Source organism: Rhinoderma darwinii, chromosome 9 (genome assembly GCF_050947455.1).
Source record: "Rhinoderma darwinii isolate aRhiDar2 chromosome 9, aRhiDar2.hap1, whole genome shotgun sequence".
NCBI classification, from domain to species: domain Eukaryota; kingdom Metazoa; phylum Chordata; class Amphibia; order Anura; family Rhinodermatidae; genus Rhinoderma; species Rhinoderma darwinii.
In genome coordinates this window covers 23087547-23107165 of record NC_134695.1, presented here as the reverse complement: position 1 = coordinate 23107165, position 19619 = coordinate 23087547, and the positions used below count along the sequence as shown (strand labels likewise).

Genomic DNA, 19619 nt, shown 5'->3' with positions numbered 1-19619 from the left:
AACCAGGTCGGTTGCCACTTCCTAGGCTGAGAAAACAGGATCCTCTTTCTTGAATTTGTAAGGCAGACACGTGGAGTTCTCTACATAACTTTTATTTTTATTTTTTTTACTTTATCGTCTGTGGGTTCTTTTTGGAGAAGACTTTTCCCTTGATGGCAAAGGCCTGCAAGCTGTTGTCCTGCCCTAATGACTACTAGTCTAGTCTCGCATGGGTGCTGTCATGAGTGATGATAAAACAATAACTACTTACTGGTAATTGTTATCCTTGAGTTTGACAGCACCCTATATATTCCTTCCCTTTTATAAGATTTTATTTGGCACGAAGAGTCAGTTAACTCTCTCTATCCTCTCCTCCGTGTGGAGGTCTATAGATCAGGGTCTGGCCTAGGCAGAATAGAGATATAACTTACCAGATTTGGGTCCCTTTCATCTCTGCCTCCTGTGGTGTTATCTCTCAAGATACCCCTTTTTTTTTTTTTTTCATGCACACACCTAGGAAAACTTTTTAACTTTAGGAAAGCGTTCAGCCCTGGCTAAATATGATACACAGACCTTCAATAAAGTTGAGGGATGCATTTGAGGCATTCATATTATAGGTTACATTTCTATAAATCAACCTGAAGCGATGCTGCTGCAAATCAAATGTAATACACATGGTCACCACTTGATGTTACTATAACCTAACAAAAACCAAGATATGTGCCCCAAGGTATATAATAAAAGTGCTATGTTTGGTAAAAACTCATGGAAAGGAATAAACTCAGTAGGTAAATTTGAACTGAGGCAGCACACACAAGGGTTAAACTCTTCTCCTCTTAGGATAGAATAAAACACATTAACATGAACACCCCTAGAGACTATGACAAACTATGTAAGTCTGCAGCAATAATTTCAATAAGCAGGGATATTCTGCGGCCTCTGGAATCATGGAAAGGCGTGATCTCACTAAGTAAACTTGAACTTTATATTTTGTCCTGCAGCAGCACATACAAAAGGGATATAGATGGCAATGTCCCCTGGACATGGCTGAATCCGTTGGAAGAGTGATTTCCCAAAATGATCCTCTTGAGTCTCAAAGCATGTGGGAACAAAGCTCTTCTGGGCCAAAATGGTAGTATCGCAACTGCTGAAGCTTGCTCCTCTGATCTTGCTCAATACCATCATGATCACAGGCAACAGGGAAAGAGGAGGGAACAAAACTTGGCGGTTTTCCTGTTCGTTTTGGTCCTTCTCGCATCCAATTTTGGGCACCTGAATTTCTTGAAAATCTGGAGAAATTCCTCCGGATGAAGGCTCCATTCTGATGGTTTCAGGAAGTTCTTGCTGAGCCATTCTGCTTCTACATTCAAAGACCCCCTGATAAGGACTGCTCTGATATCTAAAAAAAAACTTCTCTGCCCATATCCTGATCTGCTGGCATTCCTTCATGTGTTGAGGGGACCTGGTTCCACCCTGCTTATTCCGGTAAACTGGGGCTAACCCTATCCTCCCTTGTAGAGGACTATGGAAATTCCCCTTAACTCTGTGAGGTTGGATGAGATTCTGGATTCTTCTCTGGACCGTCTCTGCTGTTTACCTATGTGGGCTCCCCAACTTGCTCCAGAAGTATCGGTCTAGATAATCTGTGGAACAGTGGCCAAAGACTTGCCTACCTTTTAACCACCACGTGAGATCCCATCTAGTGGAAAGGGATATGGACGTGCAACTGCCCGGGCCATGAGGATTTCTGATCCTTTGGCAGAGGATGTAATTTTGAAGTTGTCTCATTTGGGCCTTGGCCCAGGGGACTTGGTCTGAGGACGTCATACAACCCAGTACTCTGCTGTCCGAATGCTCACTAAATTACAAGCTGACGGGCCTTGCTTCCGACTATCCTCTGGGACCTCTCTGCTGAGAGCAAGCCCTATATGAAGAGTTGATGATAAACCCCAGAAACCTGTGAATATTGGAGAGACCGGTATGATTTTCGCCAATTGACGATGCTGTGGTGGTTCAGAACACTGATGGTCAGATTTATTTGTTGAGCTAACATTTCTTTGGACTGAGCCTTCAGGAGCTAGTCGTCCAGGTAGGGTACGATAAGCACTCCTTGTAGCCTGAGAAACGCTGCGAAGACCAGTCACCTTTGTAAATACTCAGGGGGGCTGAGGAGAGACTGAATAGAAGAGAAGTGTACCACCGTATTCTTGTTCCGCACCGCTACTGAGGGATTTCCTATGAGAATTTAGAACAGATATGTGAAGAAAAGGGTCCTTGAGGTCGATGGTGGCTAGAAAGTCGTGTTTTTTTTTTTGAGAATTAAGACGTTTGAACATATTTTTTCTCACCATGAACCTGTTCAAAAAAGTGATATTGATGACGAGGCGCAAATGCCTTCCTTTTGGAATGGCAAAAACACTGGAGTAGACTACTGACCCTTTTGTTGATAAGGAACTCTTTCTAGAGCCCTGTTTGGATATTAACTTCTCGTAAAAGGATTTTCTTGATAAAGAACACGTTGGGAGCTCGAGTGAGTACCCCCTCATAATCAAGGACTGGAGTCTGAAGTAATTTTGAGCCAAGTGCAGGAGAACTGAGCTAATCTGGCCCTTAACCTGCGACTCAAGTTGGCGTCACAAATTGTATTCTTTGGAGCCTCCCGAAAAGGACTTCTTTCTGTATGGGGTTAAAGTAGATTCCATTCTGGTCTTGAAATGATATGGTTTTGCTGCCTAAAATTCCTATTTCTTGGAGACCTTCTGTATTGCCTCTGAAAAGATCTGAACCTTTGCTTCTTGGGGGTTTGAAGGAATGTTACCCTTTTTTGTTCTCGGACTCAAATTTTAGTCTGCTTCTGACCATATAGGCTTCCTGCTTGAAATGAGAAGGTACAAAAATGAGACTTGGTGATATCTCAACCATTCCTTAAGCCATAAGGCTTAAGTAGGTAATGTCATAACTTTAGAACTTAATCTAAGCGGATAAGGGGGGGGGGGGGGGGTCAGCTGAAAATTCTGCTGTTCACTTAATCTCTGGCAAACTCTGGAGTATATCCTCCCTGGAAACACCACCTTGCAGATTCTGAGAGCTCTAGCCGCTGGCACCATAGCCAGTGATGCTTTACGAACTACTGCAGCTCCTGAATATGGATGTAGCCATCTTTAACTTGACTAACTTGCTGCAGTGTGATTTCACACAACAAAAGCCTTTGAAAAGTCATTGAAAAAGTCAAGTTAAGGGATCTAGCCACTTATTTAATGTGTTAAAAGTCAAGATAAAGATGGCTACATCTGTAGGTTCTTTTCAAGGACGAATCTGCCTTCCGGTCAATCGGGTCTTTTAGAAATTAAGAGACCTCTGCTGGGAACATAGACCTCTTGGACAACCTAGCCACTACCAAATCGACTTTAGGGAGAGCTTCCCACTGTAAGGCACCATGCAAACACCAGTATTTTCATCTATCCATAAATACTGCCTGTAAATGCGTATCCGTAATTCATCCGTGCATACGGAAGGGTGTCCATAAATACGGTCCGTATTGCATCCGTATTTGAGCCGTATATACGGATCCGTAAAAAGAGGCTGCAAATTATGTCACCAATGTGTTGCATAGCAACGCTTCTGTAAATACGGAGGGTTTACGGATGTACATCGGTAGCCGTTTGTATTTACGGAAGCGCCCATAGGCTTCTATGGGAGTCAGTACTGTAATTACAGACAAGAATAGGACAGGTTCTATAATCTTTTTCACACTGACACCCATCAGTAAAAATCCTTGAACGTGTATGTGGCCAATAGAAATAAATGGGTCCATAACTGCTCGGGAACTCAAGCGATAGGAAACCCCTAAAGTCACTGACAATATATGGACACTGACGTCCGGTGCAGGGCTGCAGACCCCGGACAGGGCATCAGCTGATGCTCTGTTCGGGACTCCAGCACTGCTCCTGATGACACGGTCCATATATGGTCAGTGACTTCAGGGGTTTCCTATCGCTGGAGTTTCCGAGCAGATAATCAGCTGAGCCTCTGCTCGGGAACTCAAGCAATGGGAAACCCCAGAATTCACTGAGCAAATATAGACGTCGGGAGCAGGGCTGAAGTCCCGAGCAAAGGGCTGATCTGCGACTCAAGATATAGGCAATGTGACTGCCCCTTGCGATCATGTTCTTAACATGCCGACACAAACCGCACAGGAAGCAAGCCCTCAGTCACGTGGTGCGGTGTCTGCTTGTCATTATTAGAAAAGCTCCTGGACTTCCGGGAATGATTTACTATGCTTGAACTGCACTATTTAGTACAGAGTTTTAAATTTAAAGTACATTAGTAAGTTACTACTTTTCACATAAATATTATTGCAATGCAATTTTTGGTCCACGGATAACCCCTTTAACTGCGTGAAAATGCTGGACATGGATGACCACCTAAAATCATGGACAGTATTTCATAGTGTCCGCAATAATATAATTTTATTTTTTTGTGCAGGTTATTTGTAAAATTCAGAATTTCACACTATTGAAGCTATATAAATAGATTTATAATACTTACAATTCGGTTTTCCATTTTGTCAACTGTGATGCTGAAGGACTTCTGATCCATTTCTTATGATTCTGAAGCGTCCCTACAGTCCTTCCGTCCAGTACACCTCAGAAAATGAACTGCTAAACTGGCATCATTGTGTACAATCAGAAGCCACTTATACAGTGACACACGGAGAGGATAAAGTGATGCACTCTTCATGCGCTGTACTCCCCTGTTAGTGTTCATCGCCCCGTTTTATCTCTCGGACTTCTGCTTCCATTTTAATTTGTTCAGCTCTTCTGTACCCGATGCCTTACAAATACTTTTTCAGGATCCTCCTGTTTCTAAGTTCCCTAATCATTATAATAAAGCCAATATAATAAAGAAACGTATAAAATTAAATGAAAGAATAACATGGTAAAATACAAAAACTAAACATGGTGGAAATTTTATATTCGGCAGCAAGCGATCATTTCGTTCTTGAATTTGATGTGTTAGGAGCAGGAAAAAATGGTCAAGTAAGGATCTGAGCAACTGACAAGGGCCAAATTAAAATGGCTAGACCACTGGGTCGGAGCATCTTCAAAATGGCAGGTCTTGCAGGGTGTTACCAGCAAACATTGGTTAGTACCTGCCGAAAGCACCTACAGTGGGCACGTGCGCATTAGAACTGAACCATGCAGCAATAGAAGGTGGCCTGGTCTGATTAACATTTTTCTCTTACATCATGTGGACAGCCGGGTGCGTTTGTCACTTACCTTACCGGAGGAGAGGACACTATGGGGAAAAAAGGCAAGTCAGCGGAGGCATTGTGATGCTCTGGGAAATGTTCTGCTGGAAATTCCTTTGGCCACAGCATTCATGTGTATGTTACGTTTGACAAATACCACCTACCTAAATATTGATGCAGACCAAGTACACCCCTTAAGCAACGGTATTCCCGATTTGGCATTTGCTTTTTTCAGCAGGATAATGTGCCCTGCCACACTGAGGAGCATGACAAAATGTTCAAGGTGCTATATTGGCATTCAAATTCCCCAGATCTCAATCACATTTTGGCATCTGTGGGATGTGCTGGAAAAACAAGTCTGATCCTGGGAGGCCCCACCTTTGCAATTTACAGGACAAGGGGGTCTACTGCTATCTGCTTGGTGGCAGATGCCAAAGGACACCTTCCTAGGTCTTGTGGAGCCCATGTCTCGACTGTCAGCTGTTTTGCCTAACATTGTGTAGACCCCCCTGTTGTGCTGCCAGGTGGTTTTAATGAAATTGGTGGGAGTGAGCATTAAAAGTTTCCATAACCATCATCGATGTCCTTGAACAACACGGTAAGGGTCAGTTCACACAGTGTAAATACTGCAGATTTTCCTCAACTGATTTAGTTGTGGAAAATCTGCAGCATAATACAGCAAAGTATGAGATTTGAGCAAATCTCCACACGCTGCGTAAATGCTGAGCGGAAAGAAACGCTCAAATTGATCTCCTAATCGCTGCTTATTTGTTGCGGGTTTTCCCCATTGAATTCAATGGGGAGGTAAAACTTTGCAACAAATCGCAGATGTTGCATTTTTTTTGTGGCAGAAAATCAGCGATTTCAGCGCAAAACAATGCTACTCAGAAAAAAAGTTTTTTTTTTTTTTTTATACTAACCCAGAATTTTGTTTCTTCGTCCAGGCCGGCCTCCTGGGATGACTTTTCATCCTATGTGACCGCTGCAATCACATCTTGCAGCGGTCACATGGGATGAAATGTTACCCTGGGAGGCCAGGCTGCAGGACTGTGTAGGGGCGCATCGCCGTGGCTAAGAGTAAGTATGAAACGGTTTTTTATTTATTTATTTTTTGTTTTTCAGTTTTCCACAGCAGACATTCTGGTCAAACTGGCACCACAATTTAGTGCGGTTTTTCGGCCGGAATCCCTGCGGTGGGATACTGTATGCTTTTACAGTGTATCTGCCCTGTGTGAACATATCCTAAAAATGGTGACCTGGAACCTGTTCAAGTTCATTGGGGATCGTTGTATGGACCCCTACCCATCTGACACTTGTAAGGTTATGTAAAGCCCTATATAAACTGCTCTTAAACCACTATTAACATGTTCCTATTATAATTGTGTTTTCTCATAGGGGATAAGCACTTATTTTTCTGCAAATTGCACTATGGAAGATGCAGAACTGATTCAGAAGTTTCTTGACTCAAAGGTAGTTAGATAAAGTGTTTTTGGTTTTTTTTTGTTCTGTTTTTTTTTTCTTTTTGGATCTGAGCTCTTCTAAGATTATATACCGGTCTGCTCAAACTTTTTTTATTTTTTTGGTCCCAGAATCTAAGTGCCTACAACACCCGACTATTTAAAACTCAGGATGAAGATGGCACAGCCAAGTATGAAGTTCGCCTGGCCTCTGTCGACAAAGAAGGTAAACCATCAATAGTTGAGATTTATATGAATTTGGCGTTTACAATGTCCTTTATGGCCCTTTATCTCGATAGGATCTGCTGATGTTTCTTCTGATCTCTCAAAACTCTTGGCCCAATTTGAGTTAGAAGGTCACAAGATCCAAGTTACAAGGGGAGATTACTCTCCTTTACTTCTCCGGGTGAGGGAAAGCCTGGCGAAGGCAAAGGTATGTACCGTGTCCTTTCATAAAGCAGTGAGTAGAATGGTGTACGTGGTAATGACTACTCTCCCTCTCACCCTTGAGTTGAAACTGAATCCGAACGTGAAGAAAAATATAGTATGTGTAGGCTGGGTTATTGTAGAGAACTACCAAAACCGGAATGACCCATTAATACAATGTATGGTGATTTGTATCGGATTTTGGTTTAGACCTCCAGCATCCTGAGTCACTAACTAACTAGTTATTTTGCATAAAACTCACTCATTTGCTTGAGATTCCAAACAAACGTTTTTCCTTAACTTTTTATAGGTTTATGCTTCCAATGAAAACCAAATGAAAATGCTGGAGGAGTATGGACGAAGCTTTCAGGAAGGGTCCATCCAAGCTCACAAAGAGGGTTCCAAATACTGGGTGCAGGACAAAGGACCAATAGTTGAGAGGTTGGACGTTAGACGATAACTAACCCCTTCACGACATTTGCCGTATGGGTACGTCATGGAAAGCTAGTGCTTCCCGCATTTTGCCATATCCATGCGACAAATGGAGAAGGGGTTATAGTGTAAAAATGAAAAGTTACAAAGTAAAGATGGCTGCTGTTCATAACAGCAGGTCCTCTTTACACAACGCAATTGCGTCCGTTTGCGGCTTTCTCCAATTACTGTGCCTCAGGGCACAGTGATATCGTGGTGATTGGTGCGGTCTAGGACAACACCAATCCCTGCCATGTACTGATGACAAGGTGGCACCCCCCCCCCCCCCCCACCCAATCGCTATGACCAACCAATCACAGCCATGGCGGGTGTTTGAAACACCCTCCATCAGCTCTGCCCACCTCATTCCGGTTAGACCGTGACACCAGCTCTGCTCACTGTTCCTGTGAGCTGATACTTACCGCTTCTGAGGCCTTCTGTGCTGCGATCCTGCTGAGACATCTGCATCTGACTGCTTCCTACTGCTGAGTGATCAGTCCATCTGTGCTGCTTCTGTTTTTTATTTTATTTATTTAGCAGCAGCACTTGTCCCTAAACTTCTTATCCCTGTACCCCCCCTCCCTCTCTTACTCTTTTTACGTCCTGCGGCCGCTGAGTGCAGATCACTGAACGTCAATTTTTGGCACAGGACTTTTTAGTTCTATTTTTTTTTATTTTTTTAGTATTTTTGTAGTCTCCGTGTGCGCCCTGCGGCCACAGAGTGCTGATCAGTGCCCGACATCACTGATCAGCATCCGTGCAAATTTTTTTTTTTTTCTACTCACACCATTTCAATGTGTGCATCCTGCGGACGCTGAGCAATGATCAATTATTCGCAGGATTGAAATTTTTTTGCCTTTTTTTTTACGGCACCTTTTTTTTTTGCGTGCGTCTGAGTATAGTCCGCCTCAGTAGTAATTTGTTTACGCAGGTTTTTTTGGGGCCTTTTTTTTTGGTTTTTATAAAAAAAGAAAAGGGTAGCGTTAAGGTGTTAGACTAGCAGACGTTTACTGATGTCCGTTTTGTAAAAAAATATATAGCAGAAGTTATAGCTATATATATATTTTTTTATACGGTTTTGGAGTCCATTTACTGCTTATAGTTAGCGTCCGTTAGCGATGGACATTCAGGTTTTTTTTAACTGAATTTCGGTCACTAAATTTTTTTTCTTTTTTTTTTTCATATACATGTGTAAAAGCACAACACACAACCACCTCTAACAATAAATTCAGTATTACACGTGTAGAAGCACTACACCCCCCCCCCCCCCCTAATAAAAATGTCCCAATCATCTCAAAGGGTCTATTCAGCCGAAGAGGCATACGCCATCCTGGCCTCTGACACTGAATCGGCCACGAGGGAGAAGAGGAAATTGCCCCATTCCTCTTGACCTCCTCCGCCTCATAATAATCCTCCAGTGATGAGGAACCCCCACAGACGCCCCAGGACATCAGCTGAGGCAACCCCCAAATGAGTGATACCATGTGGAACCCACCCCCTGAGAATTATGAGCCTCACACTCAAATCTAATTCCTGAGCTGCCTATGAAGTCTTGAGACTGCTGGCCTCGCAGAACTTGACTATTTCAAGCTCTTTGAGGATTTTGTTAATTTAATCGTGGCACAGACAAATTTATATGCCCAGCAATTTTTAGCCCAAAACCCCACGTCATCTGCTAGGTGGACCCCCATGTAGGCAGCAGAGATGATGAAATTTTGCGGCCTTGTCCAACTTATCGTTGTAAAACCTGCCCCGACAAACCTGGCCTGTGAATAAAGGAGTGCTTCAAAGTTAATCACACATCCGTGGATATTTAATTGAATCACTTTTTTTTAAATGCTCACTATATCCCTAGATAAATTCCTTGAGGGGTGTAGTTTTTCCAAATGAGTCACTTTTGGGGGGGGGGGGGGGTTCCACTGTTTTGGCCACTCAGGGGCCTCCGCAAACCATTCCAGTTAAATTACTCCAAATCGTGCTCTTTCCCTTCTGAGCCCTGCCGTGTGTCCAAACAGCAGTTTATGACCACATGTAGGGTACTGTTTTACTCAAGAGAAATTACTTTACAAATGTGGTGGTGATTTTTCTCCTTTTAGTCCTTGTGGGAATGAAAAAAAAAATAATTTGCCAAACATGTATAATTGGAAAAAATTTAGGTTTTTATTTTCAAGGCCTACTTTCAATAATTTCTGCAAAAACCTGTCTGGTCAAAATGCTCACTATACCCCTAGATAATTTCCTTGAGGTGTGTAGTTTCCCAAATGGGGTAACTTTTGGGGGATTTCCACTGTTTTGGCCCCGCAAGACATCTTCAAACCCGACATGGTACCTAAAATATAGTCTTAGAAAAAGAAGGCCCCCAAATGCACTAGTTGCTCCTTTGCTTCTGAGGCCGGTGCTTCAGTCCATTATCACACTAGGGCCACATGTGGGATATTTCCTAAAACTGCAGAATCTGGGCAATAAATATTGAGTTGTGTTTCTCTGGTAAAACTTCCGGTGTTACAAAAAAAAATGGATTAAAAGAATCTCTGAAAAAAATGTAATCTGTAAATGTCACATCTACTTCTCTTTAATTCCTGTGAAATGTCTAAAGGGTTAAACTTTCTAAATGCTGTTTTGAATACTTTGAGGGATAACGTTTTAAAATGGGGTGACTTATTGTGTGTTTCCAATATATAAGCCACTTCAGAACTGAACTGGCCCCTGTAAAAATAGCCTTTTGAAATTTGCTTGAAAATGTGAGAAATTGCTGCTAAAGTTCTAAACCTTGTAACGTCCTAGAATAAAAGGACGTTCAAAAAAACTGTCAATTTGACATGGGGGATGTTAGTTAGCAACTATTTTGTGTGGTATAACTGTCTGTCTTACAAACAGATATATTTCAATTTAGAAAAATGCTAATTTTTGGTGTTTTTTACAATTAAGTACTGAATATATAGAGCAAATTTTTCCTGTAACGTGAAGTCCAATGTGTCACGAGAAAACAATCTCCCTTGCTTGGATAGGTAAAAGCATTCCGAAGTTATTACCACATAGTGGAAACAAGTCAGATTTGAAGAATGAAGCTCTATCAGGAAGGTCAAAAGTGGCCATAGAGGGAAGGGGTTAAATAGAGCAGACGTAAATTACTGAGGGAAATGGTATACATGGAGACTTAATTTTGACAGTATACTTTTTTTCGTTTCAGCTACATTGGATTCATTGAGAGTTATAGAGACCCATTTGGTTCCCGTGGAGAATTTGAAGGTGAGATGCAGAGAATTGTAGAACTTAGTACACTTTACAGGTCTTTGTGAGCAATAAATAAGACTGATTTTAAGATGTCATTCATTCAATGCCGAAAACATCTTAAGGTTTTCTTAATTCCAATGATATTTGGGCAAATTTTGTGCAAATGAATAGTGGGCTATGGCAACCAATCAGATTGCAACTTGCATTTTTCAGACGCCCTATAGAAAATATAAACAGCAACCTGATTGGTTGCCATTGCTTCACACTTGATGTATATATCCTTTATTATCTGAGGCATTTGGGAGCAGGAATTCCTGAGTAGTGTACGAGGGAAAATATTGCATTGATATATAAAGTGTCCCCTTGTGACAGATCTTATTTTGTTATCAGGAGGGAGATATTCACACAGAACATTTAAGAAGGGCCGACGTGAATACTTGGATTCTGTGTAACTTGTGGCATCTGCCATTGGAATGCGTGCAGATCACTAGATGAAACACGCTGCAGACCTGTTATACTGTATGATCTTTTCACTTACCCATACATGTGCAGCTGAATGCAGCATGTATTGGGGAGGGCAGCACAAACCCTGGGGCAGTTAACTTTTTTTTTCTACCCTCCTCCGTTATTTAGATTTCAATGCCGTTCTATTTGGCGCCAGTTATTTAAATAACCCCCTGAACTGTCAATGGGGCATGTACTAGCAAGGTGCCGTGTTACTATTGCTGTGACACTGTCCAATCAGATATGGACAGTGTTACAGCAAGAGCGAGGATAGAGGAGAGTGCGTGCGTGCGCGCGCGCTCCCACTCTCACTCTTCATCCGAACTGGCAAGTGGGCGTGTCACTGCTACGGACAGTGTAAGAGCTGGGAAGCTCTCCTCTCCACAGCTCTTAAACTGTCCGTAGCAGTGACACGCCCCCTTGCCAGTTCGGCAGAAGACCGATCTTGAAAATTGAAGAGTGAAAGTGTGTGCAAATATAACCGCACCAATATCTAAATAACGGAGGAGGGTAGAGAAAAAAGTAAAGTGCCCCAGGCTTTGTGCAGCCCTCCCCATTACATGCTGCACTCAGCTGCACATGTATGGGGAGGTGAAAGGGTCTCTTTAAGCAAGTGGCAAGTGGGCTATCTATTTTTTATTTATTTTTTTCTGACCCCTACACTAGAATGGATGAGATGGACTTGTCCTATTCTTGTCCGTATTTACATGTCCTATAATTTTGTAGAACAGGCACGCGGATCTGCAAAAAAAAAAAAAACTGTGCTTGGCCCCATAGAACTGTGTCTGTATGCTATCCGCAAAAAAACAAAACCTGATAGGACACTGAAGAAAACAATGGTTGTGTGCATGAGCCGTTATCCCTGTGTAACTAGTACATATTTCTCTGTTTTATTCAGGCTTTGTAGCAGTGGTCAACAAGCTGGTGAGTGCTCGCTTTGCTCAGCTAGTCTGTGCAGCAGAGAAGCTCGTAGCATCGCTCCCATGGCCATCTGCCTATGAGAAGGACACATTCCTCCGACCAGACTTCACCTCCTTGGATGTAGTGACATTTAGTGGCAGTGGCATTCCTGCTGGAATCAATATCCCAAACTGTAAGGTTACACTGCTTTTAGTTACATGTGTAGGATGCTTAGTACTTACTGAATGGGACGCTACTGGGTATGCGTCCAAGCTGGTTTTGGACTTGACTACAACAAAATAATGGAGAATTGTGTAGAATCACAGCACCGATATGGTTAACATTTGTTACGTGACATTTTCAGCTGTATGAATGTCCTTCGCCACCTACTAAACCATTCCTTTTTATTTCTTGCTTCATCTTTGTTTAACCCATTTAGTGAATGTATGTGGACACCTTTCTGACCCATCCTTTGCTAACAGGTGCATAAAAGCTAGCTTACTATCATTCATTCTCTATAGAGAAGCATTGGGGTATGTAGTACAAGTGCACATCATTCCCCTGTTGTGTAAACGAGATGGATAAAGCTATACACACACACCTTGAAGTGTTAAAAATTGTCGTCAATTGAAACGCGAACTACCTAGGAATCTGTATTCACTGTTCATTGTCATTTACTAGAGTTCCTTAGAAAGGGCAGAGGTTGTTGCACCCTTATTTCTAGCACCACATACATAGTAATGGATTATAACCTATGTATAATGAAAAATGAACTCTTGAGAAGTGCTCAATACCGCATAGATTTTTTTAAAGATATCATATGCACCATAGTTCTGCTGTATCCTGGAATGTAACAGTCTATTAAGAAACTAATTAGCATAAATCTAAAATTGCTCATAACTTGCTCAAAAATGATCGTTTTTAAAAATAAAAACCACTGTTCTCTACATTACAGCGCCGATCAGATTATGTAGGAGATAGGGCACTTATAATCTGGTGACAGCCTCTTTAAGCCAGCCAATCTGTGGAAGACCAATATGTCAATGTGTAAATATAACTAAATTGACCACATACATGATGGGTTGTTTTACCAATAGTGTTAGTTGTACATTGGCCTCTACACTTGTGAAAACCAATTATTAATTGCAGGTAACATTATTTTTTATTCCATGTCTCTATTTTCCCAGATGATGATATCAGACAGAGTGTTGGATTTAAGAATGTCTCATTGGGGAATGTTTTATCGGTTGGTTCCGCGACGGAGCGTGATAAGCTGACGTTCTTATCTGAGGAAGACAAGGTACAGTATACAGTTCATTTTCTTAGACCAACTTCGTAATAGGTAAACCACTTGGTGATATCTGATATACACTTGTGGTGATGGCGCTATGTAGTTAGTGCCAGGCTCCTAAAGGTGCATCGGCTGTATATTTCCACAGTCCGTGCATGGCACAGGAGCCTGGACCTCAGAACGGACATGTCTTATTACGGCCGTGTTCTGCGGTCCAGGCTCATAGAACATAATGGACGCCCCGCGATTTGCGGTTGAAACTCCGTGGCCAGCCAAGCCGAAAATCACAGCCGTGTACATGACTACGGTCGTGTGCATGAGGCCTTAAACCTCACCTCTATAATTACAGTAATTGGTGCGTTCTGTTTTAATCACATCTATGTGCGTCCATGTATGTAACCATAGTAATAGGTCTTTTCTTTCAGGATGTTTTTATAAAGTATCGTGGTCCGTCTTTTGAAGTTCAGGTCGGTTTGCATGAGTTACTAGGACATGGCAGTGGAAAACTTTTTGTCCAGGTAAGTTATTTCCTAGTATTATATGAAAGTGTGTGTGTGTGTGTGTTCTCGTGTGTGTGTGTATTCTCGTGTGTTCTCGTGTGTGTGTGTGTGTGTGGTGTGTGTGTGTGTGTGTGTGTGTGTGTGTGTGTGTTCTCTATCTATCTATCTCTATAGAGGGCCCATACATAGTCTGCTTTTGTGTTTCCCAGGATAATAAAGGAACATACAATTTTGACAAAGAGCATATCATTAACCCAGAGACTGGGGAGCAGGTGAGAAACTATTGTGACGGTAGAAGTATATATTCCATTAGTTATCAGGGGTGCACTGTATATTTAGAATTTGCTGTGACATTTGTTCACATTCAATAAAAAATTCCTTCTACCAGGTGAACAGTTGGTATAAGCCTGGTGAAACCTGGGACAGTAAATTCTCCACCATCGCCTCTTCCTACGAGGAGTGCAGAGCTGAGTGTGTTGGACTGTATCTTTGCGTTAGTAAAGAAGTGTTGCGGTAAGAAACCTTGAGTAGTAACATACTTAAAATGTTGTGAAACTTGTCCTCTTAACTCTGTAACCAGCAATTAGATGTCTTATAAAGTTGTAGGAAGGAAGCAATACATACTGTGAGATTCTTCTATATCGCACGTTGTAATCTAAACTGTTAAAAAACAAGACCTGAAAAGCCTTCTGTTTGTCCCAGAAGGAGACACGTGTAAAACAAGTTTAGGGCAGGTTTAGGCCCCAAGTTAAACAAAATGTGAACAAGGCTCTGGGACCGGAGGGGCTATACCTAAGAGTTCTTAAAGAAATTAGTTCAGTTATTGCGCTTAGGTGGCGCTACCTACAGGGGGATGGTGCTATCTATATAGGAGGGGTGACGCTATATGCTGGGGGTGGCACGATCTACACAGGGTATAGAGAGATAGGGGCTTCCTCTAGGAGGGGAATCCCCGGACAGAGCGATCTGACCGGAGATTTCGCTCCTAGAGGGAGCTTAGTGCAAACCACCCTGTAAGTAGCGCCACCTATCTACAGGGGACGTGTATTCCGGGGTTCTTTAAGCCCTGGCAGACTGCAGCGCTGCTTACAATTTAGCCACACTGCACTCGTTAAGCCCCCTTCCAGGCTGCCAGCTTTTATATACGTGACAACTGCATGGGGCATCGGCAGTTGGAATGTATGTAGCTGAGTGGCAGTCATCAAGGGGTTAAAGAAACAGTCCACTTTTTTTTTTTTTTTTTTTTTGCCCCCTTTATTTGTACATTTGTACATTTGTACATTTGTATTTGCGAGGTCCTGTGTGCAGAAAAACTTACCGATCCCTGCATCGTATAGTTTTCGGGGTCCGTGAGCACAGACAGGTTGGAGTGAAGATCACATGGGCAGGGATCGGTACGTTTTTCTGCACACAGCACCTCACAAACACAAATGTACAAATAAAGGGGCAAAAAAAGAAAAGTGGAGTACTTCAAGCTCAAAGTTGGCAATTACACAGAAGCATATGTTAAATTTGTGTGACATCCCCACTATGGAACAATATTTCTATCTACAATAAGCGAAAAAATTATTTAAAACCAGACCGGAAAATACCAATGAAAAGAATTGAAGCAGCTTAAAGGGTACCTGTCAGTAGGTTTGGAGCCACTAAACCACCAACGTGCTCATATGCAGCTCAGGTTAAGTGTTTCAAATTTGCCTACCACAAAATAGACGCGAGGTATTCGGCCCCTGGCTTTGTGTGCAATGCACCCACTGCCGCCGGATTCCTTATTTTGGTAAATTGTAATTTTCTTTACTAACCCTGAAACATCCGTGTTTGAGGTAGGCAGGTTTGGAACACAACCCCAGATGCAGAACAACATTCTGGAGGTTTAGTGGCTCCAAACCTACTGACTGGTTCCCTTTTAACCCCTTGGCGATATCTCACAGTCACGTAACTGTACTTGACTGTGATGGCGTGGGCTCAGAAGCTGAGCCCACCCCATTCCCAACACCTAGCTCCAGTCACTGCTGTAACGGCAGGGACTGGAGCTAGTTCAGATCCCCACTGATTAACCCCTTAGACTGTGCGAGACATCTATATGGTTTGTACATGACACTGGGGTTGCCGATTGTTGGTATTGCAACCGGAGGCCTAGCAATGGCCTCCTGTTCTGCTAAGTACAGAAGCCTATTAAGCCCCGCTGGATTCAGGGCTTGGTAGAATTCCGGTCAGTGTAATTGAGAGCTCTAATACATACCACTACGTAAGTAGTGCAATGTATTAGAATATAGAACTGCTTCATGCCTTCAAGTGCCGTAGTGGGACAAAAAAAAGTTAATTAAAAATACTGTATAATGATAAAAAAATTACGTTTTAAATTAACCCGAAATCGGCTCTTCCCTAACACCTCCACAGCGGCACTGACTGGTTCCCCCACCCCCAGGGACCGAAGACAACCGTTTTGCCATAAAAGGGTCACTCCTCTTACCTGCTTCAGTTTCCTGTCCCTTGGGGAAACTAAGAAGAAGCTGGTCAGTGCACACCAGTGTTTCACGCAGCCTGGTCTCCCCCACTGCGGTGGGAGGGCTGCGTAGTGGATGGGGATCCCCAGGCTGTTACAGCCTCTCTGTCCTTTTAAGTCCTCACGTGAGAGGCTTCCCCAGCCTGCTTTCACCGCTCTCCCATGGAGGAAAGTGGGCAAGGGGTTAGAGCGCGGTGAGTGTAATATCTGGGTCTCCCTTGGCTGGGATTCAGTCATTTACTCACACATTGAGATGATTGTGACAGAGGATTCGCCCTCCTTCTTGGATAATTTTAAAGACCCTAATTATAGAAGAGGTTGCTTCTGCTATTGTTCTATTGTTAAACCAAAAAAGAATACCTATTTATTTAAAGGTCATATAGTCACTGTATATAAATTCACATATGGGAACCCATACATAGCATAAACACCAAAAAACTTCCCTCAAATGCTGCAATAAGACAATCAATCGTATCATAGAAAAATACAAAAATCTTTATTGAAGACAAACAATACAGTTAGTCAAGACTATATAAAAATTCACCACCCATAAAAACAATGTACAATCAGTACAAGAAATAGACAGTGTTGATCATAAGGCAGGGCAAACAATGGTGATGGCTATGCATATAATAACAATGTATATAGAACATATTCCATGCGTCTTACTATATGTATTCAAGCATTACACAACCTCCAACCATGGTATAACCACAATATCATAAATGGCAACAGTTCTAAATAAACCATGAAAACCTCATGACCCACAATACTTAACCCACCATGAGCCATTCCACTGTCAGAACACCCCAACGCACGTTTCGCACCTAGCTTCTGCTATTGATTCACTGTCATCACCGACTGATTCCGCATCATTCCCTACCCTCTACTTAGGTCGCGGCCTACCATGAAGTGGGCAGTGTACCAGAGGAAGGGGAAATAATTGACTGATTCCTCTGTGTCATCTGGGAGACTAAATGGTCGACCTGAGGTGTCAAACATTGTTCAAAGCTATCTGTACGGTGAGCTTTTTTTCTTGACTCTGAGATCCTACATTGGTATTTAGTTGTAGTCTTCTAATCTGTTAAAAAACAAAAACAGACCATGGGTATGGAAGACGTTAAGGAGTCTGTCTATCCAAGATCAAATGGGTCTGGAAGAATAATAGATGTCTTTCCAATCCATAAAACGAAATGGAAGGATAAAAGAGCGTTGGTCTCCAAAGCGTTTAAACCCAAGTATCCTGAACTTTGGGGCAACATCCCCAAAGTTGATGCATCAGTGGCAAGAATTTTTAAAAAAAACCTCTTCACTTTGAAGATATGGGTATGCTTAGAGACCCTATGGATAAGAGCAGGTGGTTTCCTAAAACATTCTTGGGGAAACTACAACGGCCATGCCGAGGCCAGGAATTTCTGCCACCTGCACTACTAGATCTCTGACCCTATGGCTTAACTGGCTAGAAAATCTTGCAGCGGGTACTCCAAAAGAAGTCTGTATCTCTTATATGCCCATGCTTAAACAAGCAGTAAATTTTATGGCAGACAGTGAAAATGGCTGCAGGATTTGCAGCCAGTGCAACAAAAAACTGTCTGGCTCGGGAATTATAGAGGAGATGCTGGCTCAAAAAATAAATTGTGCCACCATTCCATGTGAAGGGGATCACCTATTTGGAAACAAAAAATGTTTCCCGTCAGAGCCAAAAGAAAATTACAAACGCCAGTCCTTTTGGAACCAGAGAATAGGTAGATCTGACACCAGGAGAAGAGGTGCGGACAGATACCATCACAAGTTCAGGGGAAGAGGAAAGGGGTTCCTCTTTAATATACCCTCTGATGATCACTCCAAATGATGCCAGATTTCCAGTAGGAGGCAGATTTTCATTAAAAAAATTCAGACATCACAGCATCCGCTTGGATCAGGAATAATCCAAAAAGGCTACAGATTGGAGTTTGACAATTGTCCTCCAAGATTCATGATGACCAAAAATCTATCCTCCTTGGATCAAGCAGCTCTGGTGTAATGACAGGGATAGGGAAACAGACAAGTGAGCCCTAATCTACCCGCCACTCAGTCCCTGCCTACTTGCAACGACACACCCTAGGCGACGGGGTACAACTGGGCGACTGTCCCTACACTCAGTAAGTGCACGACAGACAACCAGACAAGGAAACACAGAACAAAGGGAAACGGGGCAGTTGCCCACTGCAACACCGTGAGCAACAAGAGTAGTAAACGAGCCGAGTCAAACCAGGAGTGTACGAGGTGCCAAACGCAGAGCAGGAGAGTAGTGAACAAGCCGAGTCAAACCAGGAGTGTACGAGGTACCAAACGCAGAGCAGAAGAGTAGTCAGTAAGCCAGGGTCAATACGAAGCAGGGACAAGTAGTTCAGAAGCTGCAGCAGGGCCAGGAAACCAAACGAGAAGAATCACAAGCAAGGAGGAACAGGAAAGGCAGGTATAAATAGACAGAGGGCGGGAGCTAGCTCCGTCTGGCCAGGCTGTGATAGGCTCTCCCACTCCTAAGCCTGCCATCCTGAGTGGTGGAAGATGGAGTCAGTCTCACAGACATAGAAGCAGGTGCAGACTTATTACCTATGGGCGTGGATACAGAAGCTGTGCCTGGCAGATGCTTAACATCTGGTGAAAGAAATTACTCACCTCCTGAAAAAAAAAGTCCTAATACTAGTCCTAACTTGTCATCAAAAAGAGGGTTTCCACTACCCAATGTAAGGAAACCAAACTGCTCAGTCAGAGCAATTATAAATTTTAAAGCACTGAATCACTAACTAAAATACAAAAAATTCAAAATGGAGACCATTCGGTCGACCGTAAGGCTATGTTCACACGGGGTATTTTGCCGAATTTTTGGACGCGGAAACCGCGTCGAAAAACTCGGCAAAAACGGCCCGAGAACGCCTCCCATTGATTTCAATGGGAGGCGTCGGCGTCTTTTTCCCGCGAGCAGTAAAACTGGCTCGCGGGAAAAAGAAGCGGCATGCCCTATCTTCGGGCGTTTACGCCTCTGACCTCCCATTGACTTCAATGGGAGGCAGAGAAAGCGTATTTCGCGCTGTTTTATGCCCGCGGCGCTCAATGG

General features: G+C 42.9%; 1 protein-coding gene across 3 annotated transcripts in view; it reads left to right on the top strand.

The window, feature by feature from the left end:
- Positions 1-19619, top strand: part of DPP3 (dipeptidyl peptidase 3) — a 74542-nt gene that overhangs the window by 48551 nt on the left and 6372 nt on the right. For all 3 annotated transcript variants that reach the window (XM_075837364.1, XM_075837365.1, XM_075837366.1), the window contains exons 5-14: positions 6626-6700; positions 6820-6913; positions 6987-7120; positions 7424-7554; positions 10775-10833; positions 12221-12415; positions 13410-13522; positions 13939-14031; positions 14223-14285; positions 14402-14526. In XM_075837364.1, coding sequence (XP_075693479.1) covers positions 6626-6700; positions 6820-6913; positions 6987-7120; positions 7424-7554; positions 10775-10833; positions 12221-12415; positions 13410-13522; positions 13939-14031; positions 14223-14285; positions 14402-14526 — 1082 coding nt within the window. The remainder of the gene's footprint in view (positions 1-6625; positions 6701-6819; positions 6914-6986; positions 7121-7423; positions 7555-10774; positions 10834-12220; positions 12416-13409; positions 13523-13938; positions 14032-14222; positions 14286-14401; positions 14527-19619) is intronic.